Below are 14,518 nucleotides of genomic sequence, written 5' to 3'. Positions count from 1 at the left end.
GATTTTAGTAATTGGCCCTCTGACTGCCCGAGTCGTGTAATAAAGGGGTGATATTGTAAGGATGCTGGTCACTCTTATGGATTTAGGGTTAATTGCAAACGAGCATGCACCATCACAGTTGGGCTTTCTTATCCAGCATTCGAAATGATAAGCAAGTCATTCTCGATTCTCCGTTCTTTTTCTTTCTCTCTTTTTTTTTTGCGCTTTCACCAAAAAAGGAATTCGGGCAATATCCTCACATCTTGATATCACGCTTGGTCAATAATGCATGTTTCTAGGGTCTCACTTCTCCACGTCCTTTGAAGCGAAAGGTAAGAAAAGGGAATTCCTGGAAACGCAAATGGTTTCCACTGAAAACTGAGTTGCACGATGATGCCGGAGTAATCAGTGGTCATGACAAAAAAGGCATGGTGCTTTTCACGTTCCTTGGGGGAATGAAAAATTGTACAAATAGGAGACCAGAAAGGAAGAAAGACAGAGACACAGAGTAGTTAGTGTGGAGGACATAAAAATGAAGGACAGGGAGACAAAGGAAGGAGAGTGAGAACAGAAAAAAAAAAAGAACCAAAAAAAGAAAAGTTTAGTCTGTCAGTAGTGTATTGTTTTGAAATCTTGAACGTCCACATTTTCATCCTCAAACCTTTCTCAGAATGAGAAATTCAGAAGTCAACCAGAGATTCGAAACTCAAGTAAAGCAGTGATCCCCAGGTGACTTGCAATTTTTAAGCAATTGCAAAAAAGAACCCTGAAAAAAATTCACGCTTCAAGACAGTTGATAGCAGTGCCCAGCTAGCATCTGGGAGGCATGTATTCGATCCTATCCAAACCTAAATTTTTTCAGGCTTCTTTTCTGCAATTGCTTGAATTGGAGCTCAGCTGTGAAGATCATTGATTTTAATCCACAGGTTGAATGGCATCTATTTCCTTAAAATAATTATGATAAGTGCGAAAGTTAACTCTGTATCCTTGAAAACTTCACCATCAATTCTGCTGCTGTAATTCCACAAGGAGCTACTTAAGGGCATCTTATTAGGCAAATATAGCCCAACACTCAAAGACATATTTACAAAAAGTTTGAGAAATTCTTGGTCTCAAGTTGTTTATTAACATCATGTAACTGTTCTTTTAGCTTTATGTGAATTTGCTATTACCCAAAAAGTTTACAGATGTTATTAGCTCAGGCTTGAAAATGAACGACCCCTTATCCGAAATGAGTCATATGTAAAACCTCTTCTGGAAATTAATAGGAAGGAAAGAATCAGCTAAAGATTCACAAATATACAAATTTCTCTTGAAATCTGTCAAATGTGTCACATACTAAAGCTTTTCCAAGCGCACACAAAATGGTAATTCAAACAATAAACGATATGTATTCAAGTGGACTTCAATTAAGTTATTAAAACCAAACCTAAAGCAATCACAACAATAAATCAAGGCAAGGAAATATCTTGAGGAGCCAATGGAAACTCAAAGTAAAAACATACCAACTGCCTGAAGCACAGAAAAACAGGAGTGACCAGGTTGTGATTGGTTTTAGTTTGAAATCTGATTGGTTGAGAAAAATGCACAGGTTTTCTGGACCAATCATATTATGAAATAAAGTAAAACCAAAGAAATTCAGGATTACTTTTAACACTCAATCCAAAATTGCTTTCAACACACAGAGCCTGATAAATGGATTTGAAAGTCAATAAGGAAACTAGGTTCATTTGTGGAGAAATAAAACACATAATAGGATGAGGTTTATGAATGACATATTCTGTTAGATGGTAAATTCTTACTTTGTCCAGTAATTTCTATGAGTTTGAGTCAGGTTGGAAAGGGCTGAGAAAAAAAAACTGTTCTACAGTTTATTACATTGTAATGGTAAAACCAAAAGTGTTGTTATCATGAAGAAATATAAAGAGCATCTTCCATATACCATGGTCCGTACAACTTCAGACAAAAAAAATTCAAGGAATTTTCAAGGACTTTTCAAGGACAAAAAATGGTTTTCAAGGACTAAGTTTTATTCATAAATCTAAACTCTTTGACCCCTTTTCATAACCAAAACACTCAACTTTGCATCACTTGACCATTTACGATTGAATACACATTTGCCCATCACTCAATTAAACTGAAAACAAAGGGAAATGAAAAATTCATCGACCAAAACATAGCCAAACCATGACATGTTTATGTTGCCCCTTAAAACAAAGGCATATGGCGGACTACCCCACATCAGAGGCCTTGTGCATGAAATCGAGGCACAGATCCAACTTTGCTTCATGTACCACTAACGTTTTATACTGACCATTTTCGCTTTTTGGAAATTACTAGTGGACAAATTTTCCGTAGCAAAATCGTTTAACTTATCCGAAAAGCGATAAGGCGCACAGAAGTTGCTAAATTTCAAGGACTTTTCAAGACCTACTAAAGAAATCAAGTACTTTTCAAGGACTTAACCAAATTCAAGGACTTTTCAAGACAACCGTTAAAATTCAAGACCTTTTCTAGATTGTACGAACCATGATATACTATGAATCAAATCTTACAGTTGGCCACATATTGATAATTGAAATGACCGTAATTTAATGGAAGGCAAAATCTAATTTCCTTTGTAAGTGCATGAATGTGATACAGTTTCAACAAGCAAATACCACCCTTCCCCCTTAAAAAATAAATTAATGAAATTGTTCATAGGTTTATATTACATCAAGCATAAGTACTAGTTGAAGAATACTAACAGTAATATAATTAATGTCACATTTGTAGGCATGGACCTAATCACAGTACCAAGCATTGTCACTACTCCTCAAAATAGGATCCTTGAAAGTATCATCTGCTTAGCAAAATGTTACCATGGAAACCACACCCATGTTTAAGAATGTCTTCCCTAGTAGTCCTTGGTATGGATATTAAAACCCAAACTACACTGTTAAGTTCCATTATTTCAGGATAAGAATGTATAGTGCCATTAAAACACAGGATAGTGCCACAGCCCAATGTAAACGAATTCCTAAAACCGCAGCTAGAGAGAAATGAACAAAAACATTTAATTCAAACAAACTTACTTTCCCTTCAGTAAACCAACAAAAATGTAACCATTACTATACTTTCACTACAGGAACTGCTTGTAACTCTTTTTTGTTGTGAACATAAAGGGGTGAGTTTTGGATTGAACCTAATTGTGCTTTGTAACTGTACTCTGTAAAGCTACTGTCCAAAAAAAAAAATAAATAAAGCTAGTAAGCATGAAAAAACAAAATGCAATACGGATAAGAACAATAGAAGGAAACATAAGTGGAAAGTAGAGGGTGATCAAAATGTTGCATATGTATGACAGATTGGACAGGGTTAGACTTCATCACAAGGTGATCACACTATTTTTCAAGCACAATTGCTACAGGAAATGATAGGTATTCAAGATAAACAAATGTTACGTTAGAGGCAACCACAAGCTAGAGAGAACTAAAAAAAAAATTGACAAAGCAATTAAGAAACCTTCTGTGATGTGTCTTTGGTTGTATACTGTACATGGAATTAAAAACTTCATGTTTTACCTTTATAAAATACACCAAAGAATCCCTTCTTTTCAGAGAGAAAGAATGACTTCAGCCTGGGGACTTTTGTTATATATGCACAAGTACAAATGATCAACAGTGCTAACACCAAAACACCATCAAAAGAGTACACTGAAGAAAAAGAAAACATAAACAAGAGAAAGAATTAATGTTTTTCTTATGGAACAACCTCCCTACCCTAGAGTGTAAATTTATTATGTTTACTTGTTACAGACTAGTATACTATTTATCTACTGGAAAAAAAATGTCCGTTTTAATTGGACAAAAGGTTCCTGGTCACCAATCCTAGAAACAGGGATGAGATCCATAATAAAGTTGAGAAAATATCCTGAACTACCTTTTCCAAGAAGCTAGCCCTCTTTTGCATTTCAAGAGGCAAACATTTGGAATAGTTACAGGAAATATCTCAAAATCATACAGGATAAAATTTTAAGGATACAAACAATGTGCTTGTGGCTAGAGACCCCTATTGCAGATTTGGACCCCCTTCAAAACTTTTTTTTTTTCATTTTCTCTCCATCTTGAATTTATCTTGTTTAATAAAGTAAACTTTTTGTCAAAGCTCTTTGAATCTGGACCAAGAATTTCATAATAATTTTTAAGTGATCAAAATAACCAGGTCCCCATTGTTTGCCATTACGCCATAAGGACTTGCATCATTATCAAGTGCATCATCCTGGTAGGAACACTATACTGTCAATACCTATACTTTATTACACGACTCGGGAAGTCAGAGAGCCAATAACTAAAATCAACCAATCAAAATGCTCTATTGCCGGTCAATATTCTCTCAGTATTGGACCAGGCGCTGTCCCGAATGGTCCCGAATGATGCCGCACTTGTGTCCCTTTGAACTTCAGTCGAGTAAGAAATCTCTTATTAACCAAGCTTGCTCGGGACCGTACTGGAAGAATATCGGCCCTTGGTCTTTTTTGTACGGAACGAGCGCAGCTCGGTCCGTACTGTCAAGACCTCGGGCTGATATTCTCCCAGTATGGCCCTTGTGCTTGGTTAATAAGATATATATATATATATATGGTAAAAAGAACTACTGAGCATTATAAGGGATAATAACTTTGATTGTATAATTTGCAGTGTGTGAGTAAATATCTTCGTTGTTTGGGCCACAGGAATTCTGAAATCTCTATATTAAAGAAACTCGAAAAGACACAAAACACAATAATCGGTGACAATGTACAACTGGTAGTAAATATGAAGGTTAACTATGTGAATGTTTTTTAATCTGTAGTTCAAAATGAATTTAGGTCAAATGATTTCACTCTTGTTTAATTTGAATAATTATTTTCATTGTTCCAAGGAAATAAAAAAAAAAAAAGGTTGAAATCACTTAAACTGAACTGAATTCTGTTTAAATCTCAACATTGCATAGAAAGACGAGTGCAAGTTACATACACGAATGACTAAGTGATGTTGTTCCACATATACAAACAGATGTTTCTTCTCTTGCCAAGTCCACTGCAGTGAGTCCATCTTGGATTGATGAAACTTACACAAGTCATGCTTTACTACTAGCAGTCCATCAGGCCTTGGTTGTTTAAAGAGTGGAAAATGCTATACTCTGGATAAATCTCTATCTAGTGTAGAGCACAGGATATTTGGCTTACAGTTATCTGCTGGATATCAATCTATCAGTTGGGTAGTGTTACCCATTCATTACCCACTCATTAAAAAACTTGACTCTGAAAGCTTACTTCACATCATATCAAGTGGCTGGTCTTTGTTTACCTGATACTAGAAGAGATTTTGTACTGAAATGACACTTTTACTTCAATGTGCAATCTGGTTCAGAGTTGTGCACTGTTGAAACTCACTCCAATCTGCCAATTTTCTGGTTCTATCGGGTACACAAATACAAAGCTACGAGAGGAAATTGAGGAGGTCTTATTTCATACAGATTTTGCTTACTGCAGCTCCCTAAAACCCCTCACTACTAAAATTCATTAATTTAAAGATGCGAAGGCGTCATTTCCCCTTCTTTGCAGATGATCCAAAAGGTGATGCTGTTCCAAAACTTTACTGAACTATCCTCTGGTTACAAAAAAATGTGCCTATATTTACTTTTAACGAATAAGTAGCAAAAAAATAATCGAAAGACCCAAATAGCTCTTGAAGACAATTGGTAAACACGACATGCCAAACATTTAATTTGATGAGTTTATATCGACGAGCGCTATAATGTGTGTGAATAAAATAAACCCTACAAAGGTAGATTTATCATAGCTACATGAGAGATAAAATTAAAAAAACGTTCACTATGTTTTGGTCGAGAGTTTACTCAAGGTTTAAAGGACTTCGAGTGAATTTCCATATTTCAAGTTGCCACGTCCGTACATATCATCTATCAAATCAGGTCAACACAAACTCGGATTTTGGACAAGTAATTTTAGCTTAAGTGTAGTATGAATTAATCAAATACCTTACCATTCATTTTAAGTCAACATTATCGTCCCATATGAAGGCTGTATTCGATTATTTCGCTTGCCATGTAACTCGGAATCCTTCCGTCTTCCCTTGAACAAGTCCACAAACCGCGCGATACTGGGACTAGGAAAGTGATGAGTGGGGAGTTTTTCCACTCACATACAATAGGTGACAATTGCAACTTGATTTTAACTTTCTTCTAAAAAATGTTAGTCCTACTCAAGGTTGTCGAAAATAATTTAAAGAAAACGTTTTGTTTTATCTTTGGTGCAACGAGGCAGTTTTTGGTCTCCAAGTTCCTTAAAATTTGCTGTAAAACAAACTACTTTCTATCCCCTCCCTTAAGACAACGTAAGGGACTTGACCTCGATCACGTTTTGTACGGAGATCTTTACGTCATCGCCGGCTATTTCTTCTTCCCACTTGTTGGGTTAAGGTGTACAAATTCTTCTCCCGATGAATTTTCGAAGGCTTCAGCCTAAAAACACGTCTAGCTATAGTTTTATCGCCAGAAAAAGAAGAAGTATACGAAAGAAAACATATTTTGTGGTAAAATAACACACGAGGAAGAAATTTCAACGTTTGATTCCTGAAAGCAATATGCCCAAAGGAGACTCGAAGGGCAAAGGGAGTCGCGGAAAACGCGGACAGCAACCCAGAAAGAGAGGTGTGCTTTTGAGAGTGTAGCCCTTTTAATTCTATTGTTAATAATATAGGACAATCAAAATTGTTTGTTCAAATTCTAGATCGAATCTGGTCTAAGCAACCCCTTTTTTACTGCGATCTTTATTTTTTTTTTACGCCGTGTCGAGGAAATCAACAGTAGTTACGCGCCGTTCTTCATTCATTCATTCGCCTTGTTTCCGATCGATTTGATTAACCTCGTCCCTTTGTAATGTGAGATTTTACTTGTCTACTTGCTCTGTAGGAAGAAGAGGAGGCGAAGACAGTGATGAAGAAGATTTTGAAAACCAAAGTGTGGCGAGTCATACCTCAACACAAGACACTCGCAGCGGAGACGAAGGTTTGACTGTTTTCAACAACACGTGAGAAGCTAGTGCTTCTACGGCTTCTGGGAAGTGGTTATGATGTACTTATTTACTTCAGCATTGTTTAATCTAATGGTGGATTTTTTGTAGCTGATTGTTTCGACGAAGGAGTTGAAGAGGACATTGAAGACGATTTCGAGCATACCCTTGCTGAAAATATTGATGGTGCAACTCAGAAAAGGTACTTTGTTTAAGGCGTCATTGTTTTTAATTTTCACATGATTGTTTACGCTTCGATTTGTTGCCCTTATGCACGGCTCAAGTTAACTGAATATTTGAATGAGGTTGTACGCGCTTTTTCGCTGTCTATGTGGATAAAATAGTTTTATATTGCTTTGCAGCGATGAGGAACATGGGAATTCGTTCGGGAGAAAGCGTCTGTTTCGAACCGAAACTTGTGGCACAGTGATCATTGAAAAAAACTTTTTCGCTTTCTGTTAAAGCCTAGAAGCAAGTTTTCGTTCTTTCTCTCGATAGTTAACTTTATTTGGTTAACCAAAAATTGTAGAAATAGAACTCTGTTTATTATTTCAGGTCTATTTTTGCTTTTGATGTAATCTTGTTAGAAATACAAATGAACGATCTAATAATTCCCGCTCCAACAACCAGAGTTGTTCTGAATTTATTGGTCAGTTTCGATAATTCCCGCTAAGCTTATGGATTTCCTTTCCACCCTGATGTTTTCATATTGCAACACCATCCAACATTTGAGAGCCGTTGTTGTGCTTACGTAACAAGCTTCATCCTTCATTGTTCAAACCGAAGCTTATAGAACGAGTAATATTTTGTGTAGCAACCTGAAGTAAAAACTTTCATCATTTTCAAATATAGCAATAGCTTGTACTTGTAAAAGGGGTGGGGGTTAAATACTACAAGGGGGTAGTCTATCACACAAGTTCCGGTTAAATAGACAATTGTCTAGCTGATTTATGATACGACCCGTGGAAAATTTTCAATTGTGCTCGGCTAACTGAGCAGGGATGTTTTTAAACGAAGCTGCTATTTTAGTTTTTGAGACGTAGTCATAGGATTGAATTAGATGTGTGACTGTGGGGCTAAGAGCAAAGCATGTCTAAATAGTCTTACTAAAAGAAATGTATTTTGGTATACAGACTACCAGGTCTGTTGATTATTGTAGCATGCAATCTTTTTCAAAGGGCCCATTTAAATGGTCTTGTGCCCCTGAGATAACCCTCCCCTCAAGGAGCCCTGGGGGAGCTAACTCTTTGCTCATATCTTTAAAAAAATTTAACCAACTGTTTTACAGGAATGGTAAACTTGTTAGGAGGACAGTTTGTCTCACCTCGGCTAGCAGAGTAACCCTGTAATGCAAGACAGCTTTCTCTTCTTACCTGTCTGAGACAAGATACATAAATGTTTTTTCAGTGAATAACCTGCCTAATAAGAGATACCCCAGTAAGGGGACAGCTGTTAGAACTCTTTATAAATGCTCAATAAAGTTTTATTGAGGGGGAGAGTTGTCTTGGGTACCCAAGACCTTCTAAATGGAGCCAAAAACTTCAACATAGACTCATTGATGTAGAGGGAATGCAAGACAAAGAAAGAACTATCATGCCTACACAGAACTTTGTTTTGATGGAAGCTTGTCTATGTCAAGGGACATGTGCGATGACAATAGATTATTGACAGTTTAATTTCAGTTTAACAGTCATAAAAATCAGCATAAGAAGGTAAAAAACTGATTGTGTGATGACTCTCGAAAATGGAAAAAAACCCTTTTGAAATTTGTCTAGTTAGGAATGGAATATGAAATCCTGTTTTATTTTTGTCTGCAGTTCCAAGGGAAGGCAGTGTGCTCTGATTGCTGTTCAGAAGGCTTTGAAGTCAAGGATCATTGGTGAATTTATCTCAGACAGGTGTTTTTCCTTTTCTGAGATAATTTTGTCGTTATTCCTTTTTTTATTTTAATTATTCCATTTCAGCATATTTGTCGTGCCTTTTTAATTGAAAAAAAACTCAACAGTCCAGCTTGTTCCCTCACTAGAGAGCTTGTGAGGGAAGTTTCTTGTAAACTGTTAGTCATGATTGTATATTCCATTTGGGACATCATCACCTCAACTCTTTCCTCTTATGGTGCCTTTTTCCTTTAAGAGTATAAGTTCTGCATGTCGTTAAATTGTCATGATATTATTGGTGAAATAAAATACTAAAAGATAATTGGGACATAGTGAAAATCAAACAGCATGTCTTCTATAGACTTCACCAGTGGTTGGGATATAAATTAGGGTTTCTCTTTTATCCATGCTATCATGATGCAAATTTTAAATATGTTTTCCATTTTTTTTTCGTTAGGAAAATAACTATTCTGGATTGTATTGAGAAATGTGTGAAAAGAGGTATATTTTAAATAGCTATAAATGTCAGGAATGAGTGTTTCTTGTATCTCCTATAAAACACAATTCTAATTATTAGGTAGACAAGGAAGAAAAACTTTTTAAGTTTGTTTTATTTTCTAAAGTAATGATTGATTGTCATACTCTCAATGCAAAAAACAGCATCTTGAGTTCCTACATTCAGTCAGACCCTTTTAATTCTTAGCCAGCATCTCCTTAATTAAGATCACGAGAATGAAGGAAATGATGACCAACCTAAGAAGCTCTGATTGTCAAACAAATTCTCCTTGTTGGTACCAAAGGAAATGTATAAAGAATGGCATTGAGAATATGGATAGTGATGTTAGGGTGTTGAGGGTTACAATATTTGTGAGTTACTTTTTGATAAAGTATGATGTATTATTACATGACTCGGGCAGTCAGAGGGCCAATAACTAAAATCAACCAATCGAAATGCTCTATTGCCGGTCAATATTCTCTCAGTATTGGACCAGGCACTGTCCCGAATGGTCCCTAATGATACCGCACTTGTGTCCCTTTGAACTTCAGTCGTATAATAAATCTCTCATTAACCAAGCTTGCTCGGGACCATACGGGAAGAATATCGGCCCTTGGTCTTTTTTCCGAACTTTCAAAACCTCAGGCCAATATTCTCAAAACCTCAGGCCAATATTCTCCCAGTACGGCCCTCGCGCTTGGTTAATAAGATATATGTATCAAAATGAAATTGTTGCAGGTACCACAGAAGATCGAGTTCTGGCATCATCCATAGCAGCCCTCTTATGTGTTCAGTTGGGTGTAGGAGCAGAAAGTCAATTTGTGTTCAAAACTCTCAAGCCACATCTAATCACTGTTATCCAGGATAAAACAGCAATGCCAGTTGCCAGATCTAGTGTAAGACTGGCTCACTTTTATCTTACTTTTAAGCTATGCTTTGGTTCATGGTTATTTAAGCATTGAGTTATATGGGATACAATGAAATATATGAAGTTCATATATTTTGAACTGCGGTATTAGATACATATGATGCACGATCCTCGCAGTAGAGAGCGCTATTTATGCAATAGCGAAAATCAGACCTGAAAAAAAAAATCAGGCCTGTACGGGATTTGAACCACTGACCAGTGGTCAGTGGTTCGAATCCCGTACAGGCCTGATTTTTTTTTTCAGGTCTGATTTTCACTATTGCATAAATAGCGCTCTCTACTGTGAGGATCGTGCATCATACACATTGAGTTATATATTACCAAAGTACGATTTTTGCTTTCAAACACTGTACCGTATTTACCCGTGTATAATGCGCGCCCCATGTATAATGTGCACCCTTGTTTTTAACCTAATTTATCAGAAAAAAAAGTTTTTCATGGCAAAAAAGACAAGTTTAATATTCGTACAATTATTTATTAAGACAACAAGAGTAAGATATTTACTATATCGTTAACATCAGTATCTTTTGCTACTTAGTTATTGATGACATTATTGAAATCAAACTTTAGGACTTCAAGCGAGGCCTAGCTAATTTGACAATTCCATGGCCTGGTAAATATTATGAGTGAACAACAATCCTAGGGTTTCCTATTGTGTTTGACTTTGATGTGGTTTGTGCTTGGACTCATCATTCCTTATGACAGACTGTTGAGTGCCGATTAAGAGTTAAGACTGGATAACTTTTCCTTGATTAACAGTCTTTAGAATATCCCATTTTTTTTTCTCTTGTAGTGTGCAACAGCTCTTTCTGTCTGCTGTTTCATTGCCAATGAGGATGCTGATGTATGTATTCAATTTAGCATACTCTAAATGTGATAACTATTGTAACTTCTGACTATTTGCTCAATAGTGCCAATTGTATTTAAAAAAAATTAAATTACTGTCAAAGGTAGTTGGAATACAGTATGGATGTTAACCTTTCTAAGTGTCAAAAGTGCTTTAAGATGTTATTTGTTTTTTTGCAAGTAGAATTATAATGGTTGTCTTGTAAAGGTATCACAACTTAATAACCATATTCCTCCTAATTTAGGAGCTCTTTGAATGTCTTGGTACCCTGGAAGCGATATTTGACAACAAGAAGACTGTTAAAGCAGATGAAGTGGGACTTTACTCCGGCATTTTATTAGCTTGGGCTCTCCTTCTTTCTGTGACACCTCCTCCAGAAGCTTACACCCTCATTAACAAGTAAGGTTCCTATTTAAAATTCTTGACTCGTACACAAGAGTGGGTGTGCAGCTTGAAGTAGGGGCCCGAGTATTTCATGCCGTCCAACAAAGTTATACAGAAAAGTAAACAACTAGTCATCACCTCTCAGGGTAAAATGTTTTTGTGCTGCTGCCTGATAGGAAAACCCAAAAAACCCAATGGGAAAAATGGGAAGGTATTCCGCATCCAAATGCAGGTGCACCAACCTCTGGGGGTTAGAGGTAAAACAGCTTAAGTAAATGTACATGCAAGATAAAATTTAATGTAAAACTAGAAAAGTTTGAGAGCTGAGATGAATACATTACAAATGTCAAACCTTCAATATGCTTTAAAACAAAAGACTCGATTAATGCCATAGCAGCTCACCTGCTAACATACCAATAGGAAAATATTTTCTTTCTTTGTCAATGCCACTTACAGTGTAGTTCTGCCAAATGTAAATACATATACCCAGAGCTTTTGAGCTGAGCAAAATTACTCTCAAATCAGCATTTATATTCATACTGTTCACTAAACATTTCCTTAGGTGCTGACAAGGAGAATTTGATTTATGATTAAGAGCTTCTATAGTTTGCAGTCATTTCCTTTGTTCTCATGACTGAAATGTTTGATTCAGTGTTGATGTGTTAAAGATGTGTGTGTTGAGGACCTACAGAACATCGCATGGTTGTGTTTATTAACTTAGGGTTTTTCAACCCATTACTTTTTGTCATCAGACATTTAAGAAGGATGAAATTTCTGCTAGAGACAAGTGACCTCAGTGTGCGCATTGCTGCTGGAGAGATCCTTGCTCTTATGTATGAGATGGGACGTGACATCAATGAAGACTTTGTTGGAGACAATAATGGCTTGTGTGACTTGTTGAGGGATCTTGCTACAGATGGAAACAAGCATAAAGCAAAGAAGGATCTCAGACAACAGCGATCAAGCTTTAGAGACATTTTAAGAACTGTTGAGGTACTTAGATCTTTGATCATTCTTTGTTTTCTTTTAACACTTGTTAAATCTAGCTGATTTACTGAAAAACTTCATGCATTTTTTCCCTCATAAATGGGAGCTTTTTAGAGGTTTTGTACTTCTAAAGAAAGATGTATCATCAAGGGCGGTCTTTGCTTAGCATTAATGGCCAATGAGAATACAGAGCTGTAACCTGCATGTCAAACAGAGTATTTCTCTTGGGATCAGTTGAAAAAATTTATGATAAGCAATCCTCTTGGTAAAAAAATGTGAGATAAAAAGAAAGGCCAGAATGATAAGGACAGGATAGTACTATGTGTAAATGCTTTTATTTAAGTATCGTTTTAAGCTATAGTTTTAGTCAAGAGCCTGTGTTACATTCCCATCCAGATATTGTATGTTGTTAGTTGAGAGGAATTCATATTCATTTAGGCTTGGCAAAAATTCAGAAGAAAGATGTGAATTACTTTCACTCTTAACCCTTTACTCTTTAACATCAGCATGCATATTCTGCATACTATTCACATACATTTCCTAAGATACTGACAAGGAGAATGTGCTTATCAATCAAGAGTTTCTGTAGTTGTTGATCATTTTCATTATTCTCATGACCTTAGTGCTTAATTCAGGGGTGATATTGTAAGGAGAAATTAGATGCTGGTCACTCTTAGGGGGTAATGGGTTAAATAAGGAAGTCTAAGCTCTTTAATAAGCCCTGTTGTTGGTAACTTAGCAGCCTCCTGTGGGCTCAGCAGTCAGAGCGCAAAAACATTTCAATTTTCAATAATCATTATTCTGTATTAGGATGGTGTTTCACCAGATGAGGTGGTGAAGTTTGGAACAGAAAGCGTTGCATTACACTCCTGGGTTCGAAGAAGACAATACTCTGCTATGAAGGAAATCCTGGGAACTGGAGTGACCATTCACTTACAGGTAATAACATGCAGAATTTTATTTCCTAAGCTCTATACATCATTTAAAAAGCTAGTATTTACTTCTACATGTATGTTTTTTCAACCATTTTCTGTGTTATCATTCATGCTAACCCTCATGGATATACTATCTGTTTTCTGATGCTGAATCTAAAGTTGCAGTCTGAGCATTTCAATGCTTGTAGGATTAAAAGTTTTGTCCAACTTCTCCCTTGATTCGGCTGTTATTTATTTTCAAAATTGGCAATTCCAGTTATTGTGGCTTTTGGCCCAATATTGTCTTTGTAGTGGGACTAAAACTATGGGAGACAAGAATACTATACAAAAAGGCCTATCTCGCATGTTCAGTGTTCAGTATGAAAGAGGACTGGAATAATCTTCATTTTGTAACTTGATGTTTCTCTAGCTCTGAAGAGTATATATTTGCCTTTGAAATTACAATTGACTAATCTGAATTAACAATCTCTTTTTCAAGGAGAATGATTTACTTCGAGACATATTTGACCTGGGACCGCAAGTGAAATCCTCAGAAGTTCATAAATGCTCACGTTATGAAAGAGTAAGTGTGAGATGCATTAAGTGCATTTTTTCAGAAACTTGAATTAAACAAGTAAAGTAGCTGTGTAATGTACATCTTTGACAGATGAATTGACAGTGTGCCCTGCCTCCTTTTTTCTAATTCCCTCCATTGACATCCAGAAATGAGTGTCTAAGTTGCAGAATGCAAATAACATGAAGAAAATGGGGTGTAAAGAACTATGGATATTACTATAACCATATTCTGTCACCATAGTTTATAATGTAAAAGTAAAACTGCTTCAAACTGTCCTTTGGTGATTCTCAGGTCACTGATCTGAGTTCAAAACTGATGAATCCTTTTTTTTTTCCACTGCAGCAACTTTACAATAATGCTGTCTCCAAGGCAAGAACTTTGGTTCGTGGAAAGAACAGGGATAAGAGGAATGTATCCATGATGTACTAGTCATATGGCAGTCTTAACTTACACTTTAATTAATGCTAGTTAATAA

At 36.2% G+C, this 14,518-nt stretch overlaps 2 protein-coding genes across 2 annotated transcripts; one reads left to right on the top strand and one right to left on the bottom strand.

Moving 5' to 3' along the window:
* Window positions 1–2,711: 2,711 nt before the first annotated feature.
* LOC148723383 (protein kish-B-like) lies at window positions 2,712–6,126 on the bottom strand. Its single transcript, XM_088733005.1, has 3 exons — window positions 6,006–6,126; window positions 3,543–3,674; window positions 2,712–3,010 (listed from the first exon to the last, which is right to left on the bottom strand). The coding sequence occupies exons 1-3, from the start codon at window positions 6,010–6,012 to the stop codon at window positions 2,928–2,930; spliced, it is 222 nt and encodes a 73-aa protein (XP_088589131.1). The 5' UTR covers window positions 6,013–6,126; the 3' UTR covers window positions 2,712–2,927.
* A 287-nt stretch (window positions 6,127–6,413) lies between these two features.
* On the top strand, window positions 6,414–14,518 carry LOC111343464 (interferon-related developmental regulator 2). Its single transcript, XM_088733003.1, has 12 exons — window positions 6,414–6,672; window positions 6,934–7,029; window positions 7,145–7,235; window positions 8,851–8,931; window positions 9,368–9,411; window positions 10,145–10,302; window positions 11,128–11,178; window positions 11,426–11,580; window positions 12,318–12,558; window positions 13,363–13,491; window positions 13,966–14,049; window positions 14,386–14,518. The coding sequence occupies exons 1-12, from the start codon at window positions 6,606–6,608 to the stop codon at window positions 14,470–14,472; spliced, it is 1,284 nt and encodes a 427-aa protein (XP_088589129.1). The 5' UTR covers window positions 6,414–6,605; the 3' UTR covers window positions 14,473–14,518.

This window comes from Stylophora pistillata, chromosome 9 (assembly GCF_964205215.1).
Source record: "Stylophora pistillata chromosome 9, jaStyPist1.2, whole genome shotgun sequence".
In the NCBI taxonomy this organism is placed as follows: domain Eukaryota; kingdom Metazoa; phylum Cnidaria; class Anthozoa; order Scleractinia; family Pocilloporidae; genus Stylophora; species Stylophora pistillata.
This window is presented reverse-complemented; position numbering and strand designations above follow the sequence as displayed.

Coding starts and splice junctions, on each gene's coding strand:
- LOC111343464 (XM_088733003.1), top strand. CDS start 6,606: ATGCCCAAAGGAGACTCGAAGGGCAAAGGGAGTCGCGGAAAACGCGGA. Junction 7,030..7,144: donor CACTCGCAGCGGAGACGAAG/GTTTGACTGTTT, acceptor GATTTTTTGTAG/CTGATTGTTTCGACGAAGGA. Junction 8,932..9,367: donor GGTGAATTTATCTCAGACAG/GTGTTTTTCCTT, acceptor TTTTTTCGTTAG/GAAAATAACTATTCTGGATT.
- LOC148723383 (XM_088733005.1), bottom strand. Junction 3,011..3,542: donor CTTTGGTGTATTTTATAAAG/GTAAAACATGAA, acceptor ATTTCTCTCTAG/CTGCGGTTTTAGGAATTCGT.